The sequence below is a fragment of the Nothoprocta perdicaria genome, unplaced genomic scaffold (assembly GCF_003342845.1).
Source record: "Nothoprocta perdicaria isolate Ctin4 unplaced genomic scaffold, notPer1 scaffold_97, whole genome shotgun sequence".
Classification (NCBI taxonomy): domain Eukaryota; kingdom Metazoa; phylum Chordata; class Aves; order Tinamiformes; family Tinamidae; genus Nothoprocta; species Nothoprocta perdicaria.
The window spans coordinates 1350608-1366857 of record NW_020456276.1 but is presented as its reverse complement, the minus strand read 5'-3'; the positions used below and the strand labels follow the sequence as shown (position 1 = coordinate 1366857).

General features: G+C 45.8%; 1 protein-coding gene across 1 annotated transcript; it reads right to left on the bottom strand.

The window, feature by feature from the left end:
* Nucleotides 1-831: 831 nt before the first annotated feature.
* DSTYK (dual serine/threonine and tyrosine protein kinase) lies at nucleotides 832-15657 on the bottom strand. Its single transcript, XM_026053074.1, has 13 exons — nucleotides 15654-15657; nucleotides 14744-15129; nucleotides 9483-10146; nucleotides 8775-9049; nucleotides 8312-8395; nucleotides 7179-7355; nucleotides 6762-6891; nucleotides 6370-6526; nucleotides 6020-6152; nucleotides 5635-5748; nucleotides 5011-5125; nucleotides 4659-4793; nucleotides 832-3751 (listed from the first exon to the last, which is right to left on the bottom strand). Exons 1-13 carry the CDS (start codon nucleotides 15655-15657, stop codon nucleotides 3564-3566), a joined length of 2562 nt encoding a protein of 853 aa, XP_025908859.1. The 3' UTR covers nucleotides 832-3563.
* Between the last annotated feature and the right edge of the window lie 593 nt (nucleotides 15658-16250).

The window sequence follows — 16250 nt, the reverse complement described above, 5'->3', positions numbered from 1 at the left end:
GGGGCGGCGCAGGCAGCACGGCGGGCAGCCCGCGCATGCGCGCCGCAAGCGCAGAAGCCGCGGCGGGCGCCGTTGCCCGGAGACGGGCGGCAAGGCGCGGCCCGAGCGCGCATGCGCGGGGCAGGTCAGCAGCCGGGACACGAGCGCCGTACAAAATCCGTTTATTGGGTCATTCTGGTTATTGCACTTTTTTTTTTTCTCTCTTTTTTTTTCCGTCTTCCTATGCACTTAGTAAGTTTGTTACACATTGTTTTTTTCCTATAACATGGTAAATACATCAGCTCTTTACAATAACACGCAGAGAAGCGGTACAAAAGGCAGCGCGGGAGCCCTCAGGAACCCCCTGGAAGAGCCTTGGAGGCCGCTCGGCCTTAGTGCTGGCTTAGGGCTGCAAGACTGAGGGAAAGCGCCTCTGGGCAACCTCTAAGCTAAAAGTCACTGGCTGCTCGCCCCAGCCTGCACCAAGAGCAGGGTGGCTCTGAGGGACAGGCCTGCTCCAGCCCCTCAGCACCTCGCTGCCCTTTAGTGTAATCAAGGGAATCCAGTGGCTTAAGGAAAGGATTTGGTCCCGCCTAGAGCACGGCTTGCAGGTCTGGATATGCTGGGATAAGAGAAGTAGGGCAGAGGCTGGAGCACTCTGGCCTCCCCGCACCTCAGCACTGCTTCTAGAGAGCATCTGCTCCCAGTGCTTCCCACTCCACGTAGTGTTCACAAGGGAAAAGGGGAGCAGAGGAGCTGAACTTAAGTCTAACTTGACCTTTTCTGCTTCCCCTGTAGATTCGACCTCTCTCGGAGCACCAGCTACAGCCCCTGCAGCAGCACCTAAACCTTACAGTAACCTCAGTAAATAACATTTCTTTTCAAATCATTGCAGGGCTGAACGCTGCACAGAAACCTTCCCAAGAGATGGGTCTACAGGAAGGGAGAGGGAGAAGCTTTAAGTGTCAGTGTCCACAGAAGTCAGCCTCAACGTAAGTGATTCACCCCGTGCTGTTTAAGTGATTAGTGCGACACGGCTGCGTGTCCCTCCACAACAGCTAGTCCAGGACCTGGTTACACAGGGTAAGCTGTATAATGCATAAGATCTAGGTACCTTTTTTTAAAAAAGCAAAACAAAACTATACAGCAATAAACCACCTCAGTGGATTAAAGAAACCAAGGCAGCCTCATTTCAACAAACAACTACTCAGTCCAACTGCACAAGCTTAACATATCTGAGTTACTGCTTCTACAGTTTTGTCATAAAACTCCATATAAGTATCTGGGATTGCAGCTGTGAAATCTTTTAACAGTTATCATTTATTCACTTGATTTTCCTTGCTCTGATGAGGAAGAACCCCCACTCGTTATAAAGGTAACAGGGCGTGTGAAATCAAAACAAGTCTACCAAATCTCTCAAAACTAGTCTAAGACATTAAACCAAATAGAAAAAAAAATGCAGAGAAGCAGCTGTATTAAGCTGGGGAAAACCCGGAGGTCTATCATGTTGCACATGCAAAAAGACAAACCAAAAAAGACATCAAGGTAGCAACACAAACCATTATAAAGGCACCAGATAAGTGTCTGGCAATAGCTACACAGGAAAAGCTATACAAGACATTTTTGGAATTGCATATACAGACATTTACGTTTTATTCATACATGTAGTTTTTATACAAACTATTAAATTGCAAGAGACTGACCTCGACTCTCCCCATTTTAAATATGGTTACTAGCCACAACACAGAGGAAGCAGAGTTAATACTGTTAGTGTCATGGGTGACATGCACATACACCCCAAGGCAGTGAAACGCCCAACGATTCCGTTTGGGAAAAGGAGTTGCTCTGTGCACGCGGGTCGCACTTGCTGCCCTTCCAGCTGGACTAGTTGCAGAGGCTCCTATCTGGATAGGACTATACTGTTAACACCATCAGAGGCCACAAAAATGCCCACGTGTGCAGGTAAATAAAAAAGTTTTTTTGTTTTTTCTCTTTTTTTTTTAAAAGCATTAATTCAGTTTATTGCACAAAGAAAGGAAGATTTAAGCTAAGCTAACACTGCAGGGTTATTGATCCCTTTCCTTTGTTCAAGCTGTTCCCCGGGCAGGCTGTGGGGTTGTCACTTGGCTGCGTACCAGCCAGTAAACTCCAGCAACAAGGTGCAGCAGGTCCACACACTGACCCAAGTCTGGACACAGGACACCAGCTTTCCTGCCCACCTTGCAGCTGGAAGCAACAGCAAACCCAGGGAGGAACCTGCCAGCTCCGGATTTCCTCCTCTATTATATAAGGTGTCTTTTTCTATTCCAACCTCCACCCCATTGGTATGTTATATTAAGACCCACCTTGCCCCAGAAATGCAAAAGACAGAGGACAAGGTACTTGGAGAAGAAGCCCTTTGAAGGGCACAAGGACCAGCCCAACTGAAGCCTTCCTTGCGAAGGAGTTGCCTCCCTCCCACCCACATCTTGATTCTTTCCGATGCTGCCAAAATAGAGAGCCCCAAGTGAAGCAATCAGATGAGCAAACACAGCCACGATACACAGCTACTGAAGAATGAATGAATGACCTGTTTTTTCCCTAGATTAGGCTCTCACCAAGCATGTGACTTTAAAAAAAACCCTGAAGAAACTGTATTTTTTTAAAAATGTTTGTCAATAGTTAACACAATTTAAAATTGTCATTGCCTTTACAGCTAATTCAGAACCCCAGTTTAAAATGAATCTGCTTCCCCCCCCCTCCCATGGACAGTCATTAGTGGCAATGACTTCATGTTTCCATATTATAATATGTAATCTCTGAGCATTCTACCATTTTCCCCAAAATACTGTAGTAAAGGTCAGGTTTGTTCAGACTTCTAGTAGCCATTATGAAGCAGAACTACCACAAAAGAGCTTTTTTTTCCTAAAGTAGTAAGAGGTGAAGGGTACATAAGAGCTTATAACTTGGGGTATTTTCACTGCAATGGAACAGTGGATAATTCCCCCTTAGGTAAAACACGGAAGCTTTACTCCTGTGCATGTAAACATTATGAGTGCAGCAAGAAGCTAATAAAAATAGACATTCCGATCCTCTAACCCCTTCTAGCCTGAAGCCTCTGCTTTCTCTTTCCCCTCCCACTGCACTGGAATTGCTGCCGATCGATACGGGATCGGAATAGCTGTGGACAGACCCAAGGCCACCCAGGCCCGTCAGTTAACGGGGAGCTTTTGTTTCAACCACTGTCCGGATCAACTCCTGGCAACTCGGATGCTACCTGAAACACAAGGTGCTTTTGTGTGACTGGAGTTTATGTGGGATGGGCGAAAAAAATCCCTTTCAGTCCAAGGGCATGATTTTCTATCTTATTTGCTCACCTCTACTCAAAGCTGCAGCAGGGTAACTAGCATCAATGGGGTATTCCGGGGAGATTTCTCTCTGCAATTCAAGATGCAACGTCCCCAGGGTCTCACCTCTGAGCAATCTTTGGGCTGCTATTACCTGTCCCAGTCACGTTAGCCACCGAGAGCTACATGTGAAGAAGCCATCTGCAGAGTTAAGGGGTTCAGAATCCTCTCCGTTAAAATTTCTTCTGTGCTTCCTTTTCAAGTTGAGTCATCCAAGCCTTTATTTGGGTGCTCAGAGCTGGCCTTGCAGAGCCTGTCCATGATCCCCTGCAGCATAGGCTGAACGATCCCCAAGAGCGGGCGCTGGGAGGAGTCCCCATCCCAACAAGCTTCCATGAGCTGCCAGCATTCCTCATCAAACACAGGAAGACGCTCTGGGCGAACTCCTGGAAAACAGACAGGGACCTTGTCAGCATCCACACACCCCTCAAAATGGGCCAAGCTTAGTCTTAGGCTTGTCACCTTGCTGCAGAAATGATTAGCCTCTTGATGCCTCCTCTTTACAATTATTTGGGACAAAAATAAGGATATCCTCCCTTATTTAGAAAGCAAACACCCCAAAAACCCTATTCCTCTCCCATCAGGAGGGCGCACGTTTGGGAGCAAGTTCAATGTGAGAACAAGCAATGAGCAGTAGCCCTCTCACCAAATACAAGACTCATTTATCTGGGTTAATCTTTTTCACATGAGAAGGGGAGAGATTATATGGACAGGAACTTGGGACAAAGCAGTAAAGCATTCTGCTGCCATGATGCAGCATGGAGGATTAAGATATCACAAAACACAAAAGTGCACTAAAACTACTTAGGCATAAAACAGCTTTATTTTTCAGAAAAAAATAAGAAATAACTTCCACTTTTCTACTCAAAATCCAGCCCATCAATGACAGCTTCCCCAGCACGCTGCATATTAAGCACTTGAACATAAAGATCCCTATGGCCTCCAGAAATTGCAAGGGATTACGCATTCTTTAGAGGATCATGCCACAGCTGCCTGGTTCCACAGTGTGTTTTACATCATAATTATTTCAAGTTATACAACGCTCAAGTGCTGCATTAGCCCAGTCCCTACAATGCTCCAGAAAGGAGGTAGTTAACTCCAAACTATTTTTCATCTCTGTTTTTGTTAGGTTTTCACAGCATGTCCGAGTTCCACTAGATCAACACTAATCTTCAGACAGTTGAAAAACCCTATGTTTTAGCCTTTCAGTTAAAAAAAGGGATAAAAATAGATTTCCTTATCTGCTCTCAAGTTTTACTCAAGCACAGTGTCCCCTGATGAAGTTCACTGTACCTCTTCTAACGTTGTTCCACAGGTGGTCTTTGCTTGCACATCTCTCAAACGCCTCTGGTAGCTTCACATGTCCCGAACAAATGTACCAAAACAGAATGCCAAACGCATAAACATCCACTGAGTTATCGTACTTTCCTGTGGAAAATAAAGATTTCATTAGATGACAAATGCTCTCCACACCACCAGAAGATGAGCACTTTGAAAACTAACATCAGCACGCACAATGCTCAGACTAAACCCTCTTAATGTGGCATCAGTGGTTCCCAAATTGAGATTTATGGACCAGTGCTGGTCAAGGGGCTAGGTAAGTTTCAAAGAAAGTTCAACAGTTACTGGTTTATTAGAAGCCTACCTGTAAAGAGCTCGGGAGCCATGTGAATGGGGGTGCCCACAATGCTGCCAGACATCATTGCCTCTGGTTTACAGAACCCCAGGTCAGTGATTTTGCCTCGATTCTTTTTGTCGAGCTGCAGAATCAGTCACATACAAACAGCTGATAAAAACCTTTCAGTTTCAATACTGCTTTTAATATTAAGGTTTAAAACACTGTTTGAAGGGTTCAACGCTTGTTCTTTAGAAAAGAACCCTCTCTGGTGACTTGGCTGCTAATGGGACACTTCACCAGTCAGGCTCAGTAACTAGACAGGTCTTCACTTGTCTTCTCCATAGAGGGAGGGGTTTAGTTTACTAGCACTAGGAACTGGAAATCCCACTTCTAGCCCCAGCTGCCTTCAAGAAGTCACTCGACTGCTCCCTTCCCCCTAGGCTTTCTAGCTGAATTTAAGCTAGCAAAGCCTCACTGCAAAGCTTTTATTTTTTTGGTGAATACTACTAAATACTAAGAGCTACCACTAACCTATTACAAGAGAAAGATTCTATATGAGCAGGGCTCCTACTTCACTTAAAATAATGTTTCTTCTCATTAAAAATGTCTGATTAGTCTTCAGAATTAGCCAGATAGAAAAGTTTTCCTTACCAAGACATTTTTGAGTTTGATATCCCGGTGCACGAGTCCCTGACTGTGAAGATAACGGATTCCTTCAACCACATCCAAGGCGATCTGTAATCGTGTTTCTAATTCTAGCCCAGCCTGAAGAATAAACAAACAGATTTAATCCTGAAAGTGGAAGTTCCTTTTATCTATGGGATTTCCTTACCCTGCTTTGCCAAACCATACTGAAAAAGAATCAATAACTCCTGCAAAGCCACCCTTCCATAAAGTTACTAGACAACAGGAGACAGGACAGGAGCTGCTCTTGTCACTTTAATGAAGTAGTTTTACTAGATCAAGAAGTGGAAGGCTTCATTTTACACCTGGACGTAGATATACAGGCTTTTCTTGATAGTTAGATTCTTGGTACCTTTAGTCCTGTATAGAGGTCTCTGTGCAGCCGTTCCATTATCAACAGGACAGCAATGCTGGAACCTCCTCCATAGCCATAATCTATTACAGAACCATGGAGATGTACCAACCGCTCGTGCGTCTGTAGAGACCTAGAGGAAGTTCAGCAGGAAAATCAGTCTTTTTTTTATATCCTTTCCGCCCCTCCTGGACATGCCTAATCTCCTAAAGGAAAAAGACTGCCCAATAACTGCCACATTAAAACAACAACAGCAAGGCACACCAGTCCTACAAACTGATAGTGTTTTGCTCGCAGCAGTGACATTGAGCAAATGCACGTGGAGTGAGAAAAGCGCTTTCAATACCTACCTCATATAGTGAAACTCAAGTGCAAGGTCGTTCCAGTGCTTCTCATCTGGAGGAACAACAGATTTCAGTGCACATGGGAAATGCCCTCCCCAGCTGTCACACAGATACACCACGCCATACTGTCCTCGGCCCAGCTCACGGCCCAGCTTGGGCTTGCCTGTAAGGCACAACATCCATTTAGTCAGAAATCAAAACATCCTAGTGCACCGAGCTGGCAGCCTGCCCCCATTCCTGGGCCAGCAGCTGCACAAGCCACAATATTCACTACATTTCCAACAGAGACCCACTGAAATAGCTTCCTGCAAAGCAAGCCTCTTCTTCCCCCTTCACGCAGACTGCTCCCAAAGGAGCAGGGAGAAGATACCCCAGAGCACATCAAGCACAACACTCACCGTATAGGAGCACATCTTGGAGGGACCTGCTCTCCAGCGAGAGACGCGCCAGCCGAGGCGCGTGATCCTTCCGCACCTTCAGCCACAGGTCTTCTGTCTTCTCCAGCCTGCCAGAGTGGCCATCTTCTAACTGCCAAAATATCAGATACACATGCTCATCCTCCCCGGTTTAAAACCACGGTGCTAGGGAGTTCAGGGTCACTGCACAACTGAGATCCTGCCTAATCATCCCTAGTTTAAAAAGCTGTATTTCAAATTTTGTTTTAGGTTCCTCACATCAGCTCCTCCATCTCTACCTGCAGTGAGCAGCACTAACTGCATGGACTGCTCTGTTACCTATTCCTGCTACTTAAAAAACCCAACACTTTCCAATAGTGATGCTATACAAAATACAATCTCTTTATTTATAGCACTTGCCTGTCTTAGAGAAGCAGCAAAAGCCTCATGGGAACTGTTTAGCCTGGTCCGGAACTGGCTGCAAATGCTCTTGGCTAACTTGGATGCACTGAGGCTCTCAATAGCATCCTGAGCAACTTTCCTCTTCCAGTCACTGGTGATGGCAGGTGGGCTGACCCATGTGATCCGCTGGATTATCTAGCAACACAGGGAAGAGCATCAGGACACTAGCACAAAAAAAGGTCAATCACTTCTCAAAGACCATTAGATACTTGTATTATTACAGTATAGACTCTTTAGATACTTTGCTGTAATAATACATACATTTATCTTCTTGCAGAACTGGGTTAAATGATTTTTAGAGTTGTACATACACACACACACACAAAGTATTTAGAGACTCAATTCTTCCGAATATCCACGCAGTTCATTCCTACAAACCAAACATCTTTTCATACTCATGACCAAGACTGTAAATCACAGAGCCACTGCCTGGAAAAGCTCACTACGGCAGTGAGGAGCGAGGGCTGGATCTGTCCCCAGTGAGGGGCTGTCACCCAGCGATGCCGCAGGTGCATTTGGCTCTAAAGGAATAAACATCACCTGCATAAATTCATCTTAAGGAACACTAGAGCTGCAAGAGCCAGCTCTTAGGGTGAAAAATAGAGAGCATGAACAGTAAACTAGAGACTCAGGAAAAAAAAATCCCAAGTTGAGAGCTCTAGTGAAGCACCTTTCTAGACAGACATGCTTTCAGGTGCAGAGATCCTGCATCTAGGAGTCACAGTGTGCACCACTTCCCTCAAATTGCTTCCAAGATGTTTTTCTGAGGCCTTTCCTAGAGGGCTCAAAAGCCCAGTTGGAATCCTCTCCCCAGGCTGCAGGAAGGATCTGATGGTTTGATGCCATTCAGTCCAAGGTGCATCTACTTGGGAAAAAAATTCCCATATTCCTGTGAATTTCCCATACAAAATCCTTGATGCAATCTGGAAGGAACAGCAAGAGGCTGATGGCTGCAAAGGTCATCAACCCTCTTAACAGCAGAGACCTCCACAAGTCCAGAGCAGCAGCGAATATTCACTACAGCCCCTCCTCCAAAAATATCACCCTGTACAATGACCCCTGCTAAAAATAAGTCATAAAGATGCCCAGACCTGTTTGATCTGTTCCCACAGCATCCTGGTCACTGTCGAGCCGGAGTGAAACGTGACTTCAACGTGATAGGCTGCATTTAATATCTGGAAAGCAGGGGGAAGATGAGTGTGGAAACTCTGCAAACCAGTTACTCTAAGAATTGCTAGACACATCTTGTCCCTGCTAATGAGCAGAGGACACCATTAAAAATGCTTATTCACCCAATTCAGTTTATTTTATCACACTCACAGGTATTCCCAGGCTGCAATTTGATTACAGAAATTGAGGAAGGACAAGCAGCAATGACAAGCCAGGAACAAGACTAATACCTCCAAATATTAGCATGTCCCTTAGTGGAATCAGATACAGAAGCGCTCCAGAGATGTCACATTCCTCTGGTTTCACCGGGCATCTCAGGTTCCTCCCACCCTCGTTGCATCAGGAGGGCGACAATTAAGAATTAGCCCATTGGAGCCACCCTACCTGTTTGAGATAATTGCTTGTGATGTGCACAGAGGCATCCTTGGACTTCTCCAAGCTCCTTGCCGTGTGTGCTGCAACGTCCCAAGACTCCTCCAGGCTCTTCAGACACCTCTCCAGTGTCCCTACAAAGCTCTCTCGCAGATAGTCCACCGAGCTAATTAACTTGTTGGCAACTGCTTGATTTAACCGAGAAATAATCAGTTCCTGGATTTGCTTAATACAGCACTTGATGTCCTTGGAGCTAACAGGTTCCCCATTCTCAGGAATTATGATGTCTGCACAGAAGAAAAGAAAGAAGCATTTTTTTGTACTTTATAAGCATAGCAGAGTTGCATCATCAGCTACTGAGAGTCGCTTTAAATCGTTTGCAGGGCAGGGACAGCACAGCCTCAGTGAGGACAACTTCCATCCCCAAGGATAAGACCTTTTGTGATATTTGTTGCCGTTTCATGCATGTGCTGTTCTCTCTGGGACCATGCAGAAAGCTGCGATAGAAGCTGGGTGTGGAGGATGTCTGCCTATAAGGAACCGTATGTAGGCCTCTAATTCAAGGAGATAACACACAAAGCATTTGTAGTAATTCTGAATTTGCTCCCAGTGTCACCCATCTAGGCTGGCATTCAACTATTCTTTAGCAGGGGGCAAATATGACCCATTCCTTAAAAGCCCCAACCTCTTTCTCCTCATTTCCCTCCTTGCAGTAATTACCTTTGAACTCCATAGCAGCAGCATCTTCCAAGAGCTCCTCTTTCATGTTATTAAGAGTCTCTACGATCATGTCCTTCATCTCCTCCTGCTTACGGTTGGCAATGTTCATCAGAGACTCGTAGAGCTCGTTCTCCTTCTTGCGGGTGTACTCCAGCCTCTTGGGGGTGATCTGCAGGTCCCGCTGCATGTCAAAAGCCTGGTTGATGAAGATGTTCAGGCAACGGCAGTGCACCTCGTTCAAGCTGGTGGCTGCTTCCACCAGGTGCTTCTGAAGGACCTGCCTGGAGAAGGTGCTTAGGAGACGGAGCTTCTCGGACTGCTCCACCAACATGCTCTGGGCACCGGCATCCGCACCGGGAGCCCCGCAGCTGCAGTGGTGGCTGCTCAGGTACTCCAAGTCCATCAGCTGGCAGTAAAGGGAGGACTTTTCGTGATCAGTTTTTTTGGGAGAGATCAGCTCAGCCCCCGACTCTGGCACTTTGAAGAAGAAAATGGGCAAGGAAAACTTCTCTCTGATTTCGCGCAGTTCGTTCTCATCCGACGGGGAAAGTTCGGCCTCGCTGATGGCAAAGACGACCACGGGCAGGACGTGGTTCACATATTCTCCCAAGGTGGCTTCAGCTGACTGGAACCCACGACACGGTGCCACCACCACATCCACTTCCTAGCAAGCAAGGAGGTAAAAGAGAGTCTCGCCCAGGTCCTTTTTAACACAGGTACATGCAAAAGTTTTGTGTTATTCATCCAAAAAATGAGAAAAAACACATCTAGACCCTACAAAACAATCATGGAATCCCACATGGCATCACCTGTGGTACCCAGCCAACCTGCAAGGCTAATGCAGACCCACCAGCAGGAAGGCAAACTGAGGAAACCAAAATTGCCAGAGCTGTTATTGGGCATCATCACCTACTTTAGAACAAGTTTCCCAGGTAAGAGCTGCCAAAAAATAGCTGTTATTCTTTAATTTATGCCCACCCTTCTTTTGCAACAGCCTTTTCTAGTAAATACGCTCTCAGCCTCTATATCTGTTTACCCGATAATCAGCTCTTCGAGAAGATCTTCCTGCTGACAGTTTCCAACACCAAAGAGTACTACACTAATCACAACTGCCAAGATAAAGACAGCACAGCAACATATTCCAAGGAGCTCACAGCCAAAGGACAGGCAAGGAGGAACAGATGGCTGTGACAGTAAGTTCAGTTGTGATACTCTTCAAATGCAGCTAAAAACTAGCAAATATGTATTTTAACAACTCATTTTCTTGCTATGCAGTTGCACTGCTTGGGTCACACAGGAGCAGTGAGAGGCTCGGGGTCCAAAGCAGAATTTAAGCATCATCTTCCCTGCTCATAACAGGGGAGGGACAATCAATACTTCAAATCATTTTTCTCCCAGAGCTGCTCAAAAAATAAGACTTGACCAGGTCTCCCGAGTACTCGCAGCGATAACAGGAGGTCATTAATGCCCCGGGAACAGAGCTGCGACCTGTTTGATGCCCAGGATGGGCTGGGAAGCGGCATTCCAGAATAGGCACCAGGGTGGATGACTCAGCCCCTGCCTGGAAACAAAGGAGGAAGCCGGGGCCGTCTCCTGGAGACAGGCAGAAAACCAAGGCACAGAACAGAAAGCAGCACGAGCCTCTGGTCCTGCCGTTTCCGTAGAGGCCCAGGAGGCTTTCGGGAACCTAGAGCAAGACTTCTCGTTTTTTAAACGCCCCACCGAAGTTTAAACGCTGCCTATAGAGCTCCATAGGATGTGGGATCTAGGCTTCCTATGGGAGGAATGCCTATAATTCACACGGGATTCCTAAAATTCTTACGCTGCTTCTCACAAGGTCACAGCACTACAAACACTCCAGCATCTAAGCTTGAAGCTGCTATCACGTAACTGCATTTGTGTTTCCTCCAACTAAGGGGTCCAAGCTCCTCACTCAGCAATGCGAACATCAAGTATGGAGATCTACACATCCCACATCCAGAACAAAGCTTAAAAATCAAGCGTCAAGTAGGTCTTGGCCTACAAGACAAGTCAGAGCCTCAGTGTGTTTTACTAAGCTGAAATCAAGAGATCGTTTCTCATCTCCAGCCCAGTTAGAAGGCGTTTCTTTGCCACCTCCCCAGAGCACCTCACCCCACACTGCTGGGCTCAGGGCATGGTAATTATTGCTCGTTTAGGTAACTGAGGAGCTAAAAAGCTAACCCAGTTCAGCCAGATTTTTGCCCAAACTCCTGTCAAGCAGATTATAATTGAAGGCCCAGCTCAGTCTCACTCCAAGCCGATCCGACTACTCTGACTTCCAGGAAGAGTCAGTAAATCCCTGATATCAGACAGTGACTGCATTTTTTTAATATATGGGATATTTTTTACTATTTGGCAGGTAAATTCCACAGCCTCCTCACTAATCTGAGATATTTGCAAGTTCCTGGGTTCTGCTTAGAACTTTCCTTCCCTCTCCTCACTTTTTGTGAGGTCCCGTAACTTTATTCCCTGCTTCCAAGATGACTGTGGCAAAAAATCCCAGGTGAAGAAATCAAAGCAGGTCTCCAGTCTCTGGCACATACAGTTATTTCTTCCAGCCACCACCAAAGCCATGTGGATTTAGGCATTAATGGCACAACCAAACGTGTTCAAAAGGCTCCCAGGAAGAGAGACCAGGACATCTTCAGAGGTTTAACATTACAATCCCATTGATACATCAACACACTTTGCTACTCACACAACCTCAATCCCTGATTCAGGACATTTTCAAGACCGCAACAATAAACCCTAACAAGTGTATTCCTCTTTCTAGCCAATATAACCACTTTGTTTTTCATTATTATCCTTTTCTAGCTTTGCCAGAGGAGCTGAAAAGATTTTTCTTCCCCTACAAGCCCCGAGTGAGACTTTCCAGTATGGGAGGCAAACTAGAACACAGCAGAAAGCAAAATAAATGAAGCCCCATGTAAAAGAAAGCTCTTCAAGCCTCCTCTCACTGAGTTCTGCTGTGCAAAGGAAAACCAATACCCCTGAGAATCTGTTTGGGCTTCTAGGCACAACTGATAAGATTTAGGGAAGGAGCCAACTGTTTACTTCCACTGTAAATCTAATAATCTGTCTAGCTGGATGGATTATTCCATGACCTAGATGCATTCCTGCACGGTGATCCCCACGGAACAGAGCAGCTTTGCAAGGAGTTGTTCTTCCCTGGCCATTTATATCAATTAAGAAAATAAAAATAAATCTAAGTTCACATGTTCACGGGCACAAGGTTGTGTTCTCACAGCAGCCAACCCCTGCAAATGAAATTCTTGGCTCCCTCCTGCTCACCCGCTTTTCTGTGAGGTAAGTTTTGCTTCAGACATCCTTAAGCCACACAGAAAAGCGTGGTCCCAACCTGGCCATCAATAATTTAGCAGAGCAGCACGTATAAACTCAGAGCGTTCCACTTGTGCTTCAATATTAAAAGATAGGATGTTGCTTTGATGTTATCCTGCTCATCCCTGTATCCATCCATTACATGGGAAGAAGGAGTCCACACGTTCATATGGGATGCTGCAGCACACAAACCAACTTCTGGTACCCGAAAACACGTCCCCATCCAGCACAGAACTGTCACTGGGCTGGGAGCTCTGTTTCCCAAGGTTAAAAAGGGAAGTTCTCATAGGCTCTGCAGGCTTGTAGCTCTGGTTTAACTCCAGAAAAAAAATTCATCTGTTACTGCTCCAAAGGCACATTGTGCTGCTTCCAACAGCAGTGTCCCCAAGCAACAGGTATTTTTAACATTGTTGTCCTGGTGTCTGCTAAACAGAGCTGGAAAACACACATTAGCCAGAGGAATAAGACTCTCAAATCCCTCAACAGGAGTCCAGACTTCAACACTTTATTGCTACCCCAATTATCTCCTAAAATATATCAATCCTATCGGCCTATCCATTTGATTCTTCCTTTTCGCCCGAAATTCATGTGAGGAATCCTTTGACTCAGTGCGAGGCTGTGATTCAGCCTTCCGCTCCTTCCATTGGAAGGGCTTTTTATTTCACTAGCCCTTTTCCAATTAATCTGAGTAGCTTTTTTCATCTAAGTGTCCTAAATATAACCCAAGCCAGACAGAAGGATCTTTGTTGTTCGGGTGAGGAATCTAAAAGAGGGTTAGAAACTGCAGCGTAGCTATAAACCAACCCATCTGCAAACGTAACCAAGTAAACCAAGCGCAAAGCTAAACACACTCACACACACAGCGAGGCAAGAGTTGACACACACATCACGCAGAAGGGACATTTATTTTGCAGCACCAGCAGCTGATTTGGTGCTTTTGAGGAAAAAGGGGGATGTCTCATCCATAGTTTATACGGACACGTCACTTCTGCTCTTTTTCAGCGGGGAGCAGAAGCCACGTGCACCACGAGGCTGCCTTCACTTGCCTGGTCTGCTTAGGGTAGGGTGAATTTCTGCTGTATACCAGCTTTGTGAAATGTATTTCAAACGCATGGAGATAAATGGAGTCCCCATTATCAGCCTATTTCCAGCCCTGTCTAGATTCAGGCTTCCAGAGAGAGTTACCTTGACACTTTATTGCTTAAACATAAATTCATATATTCTTAATCCTGTGAGAAGAAATCAGTCTTTACACTTAAACAATATATACTTCAGAATAAATAGTCAATCTAAAACACAATGAGAGCTCACATAAGCTATAAAAAGCTATGACATTCAATTTCTGCCTTTCAAAGTATCTGTTAGATATCAAATTGCTGCAGTCACAGGTAGGAACACCTCATTTGCCAGGTGAGTGAGAGGCAGGCTGCAAAGTAAAGTGCTAGCAAAGCTGGAAAGGGCACTGAGAATTAAAGTGACTTGAATTCCCAACCCCTCCAACGTCGACCTCACAAAAAGCAAAAGGCTGCTCCCTTTTGACAATAAGCTCTTTAGGATAGAGATTAAACAACTATACACACAAACATGCATGTGTGTGCATATGGTTGCACACATTTTCATGACAGCTTCTACCTGCTACTGGACAGTCAGGCTAACCAAGATGACCTTGAAACTGGAGTCAAATTTTAGGATGCATTTGGAGGCAATTGGAGCCTTCAGCGGAAGGATGTGCGCAGTTTTAGACAGTTGTGTCCAATTAAAGTCATCCCCAAAACTTCCAGCTTCTAGCTAATAAAAGAAACACTTGTATGCTTGTGAGTTTATAGCCGCATTTTTATTAGAGACTGTAAATTTTACCTCTTATAGGGTCGCTGTGCTAAGGCACGTGAACACCAAGTTACCTTTAGAAGCGAGTACGGCAGCATGACCTCCAGCTCGGCGATGCGGTGAGCAGGATCCTCACTGTCCCCACGGACTTCCAAGTCCTCCTCCGGGATCGTGTCCCACTGCCCTCGATGGGCTGCCATCATATGGACCAGTTCATACTGCTCTGGCAGCGCTAGACTAACCCGCGTTTGCAACCCGTGGGTGAAACGGATCCGCCGCCTCCTGCAGTTCTCCTCGCTGCTGATCTTGGTGGTAGGGAGCAGCTTCTCGCCCAGGAGCATGTTGAGGAGCTGGCACTTGGCATTGCAGTTCTGGCCCAGAAGCAGGAGGCACGGGTGCCAGCTCACGGTCTGCTGCAGATGCTCTTCTTCGTGGCGAGGGAAGGAAATGAAGTTCTGCCCTAGAATTGAGAACAGACCGTGTTGGAAGGGGCTGGCCGGGCACGACGGCGCTCGGCTCCAACGAGCTGCACCCAGAAGGTCACAGACACCAACAGGAACCCAGTGAGTCTGGAATGAAACATGGAACTTCAGCCTTTTGACAGTACAAGTAGAAGCCTTTCCACCCTGAAAGGAGTAATCAACATGGTGAAATCAGCAGTTTACCAAATATTCTTACTATTTAAGTAATATTTGAACTGCTAAAAGACACCAGAGAGCACCCATGTCTTCTACACAGCAGCCAGAAATGCCTGTAATCACCCAGCTTCCCCTTGAAGCATCAATTACAGCATCCCACTAAGCAGCCCCTTTGAGCTCTTGGTCTATTATGCTGGAACTCCTGGCATTTGCTTTATTGCATTAATGCCAGAGAAAACAGTTTCAGCACCGAGTTTAGCTTCCGAATTCTTCACCAGTACTAAATACAGCTTCTTGCACGTTCAGCCATCTAAGCTGAGGTCTAAGGAGCTTTGAGTTACCTTACGCATAGCAACAGAATAATTCTGGCAGCACAAAGGGAGAAAAATTGGGTACAAACAAATTCCCCATCTGCTTCACTTCAGCACAACTCCAGCGGGTACAAAACAGCCAGTGTTCTCCCACGGCCAAAAATCCAGCCCATTTTTTCCAGATCTGAAGGCAGATGGCACCCAAGGAGGGAAGTGACAGATGAAGACACCAGTCCTAAAAAGAACTGCCCAAATTGAAAGCCATAACCCAGTATGGTTGTTATTACAGTGGGCCGAGTGACGAGAATGCCAGCGTAAAGAATAGGCTCGACTACAATAGAGTAGCAAAGAAGCAGCAGGGATTCTGTAGAAGAAGGTCCTGTCTCACACGAGTTATTAAAATTCTCCTAATGAGTCATGCACTTTGGCATCCAAAATTATTTCTGCATCTCGAGCTTCAAGAAAACAAGGCACTAGAATACAGCAAGATATTTCCCCAGCACGACTAGCCAGATTAAAGACAGCACAACAGTTAGTCTAAATCTCATTTCAGCGGCTTCCCAGTCCTCTGTTTGAATTACATTTATTCAAACTAGGAGCAGCACCACTTGGAGCTGGTTGTGTCTACGTAG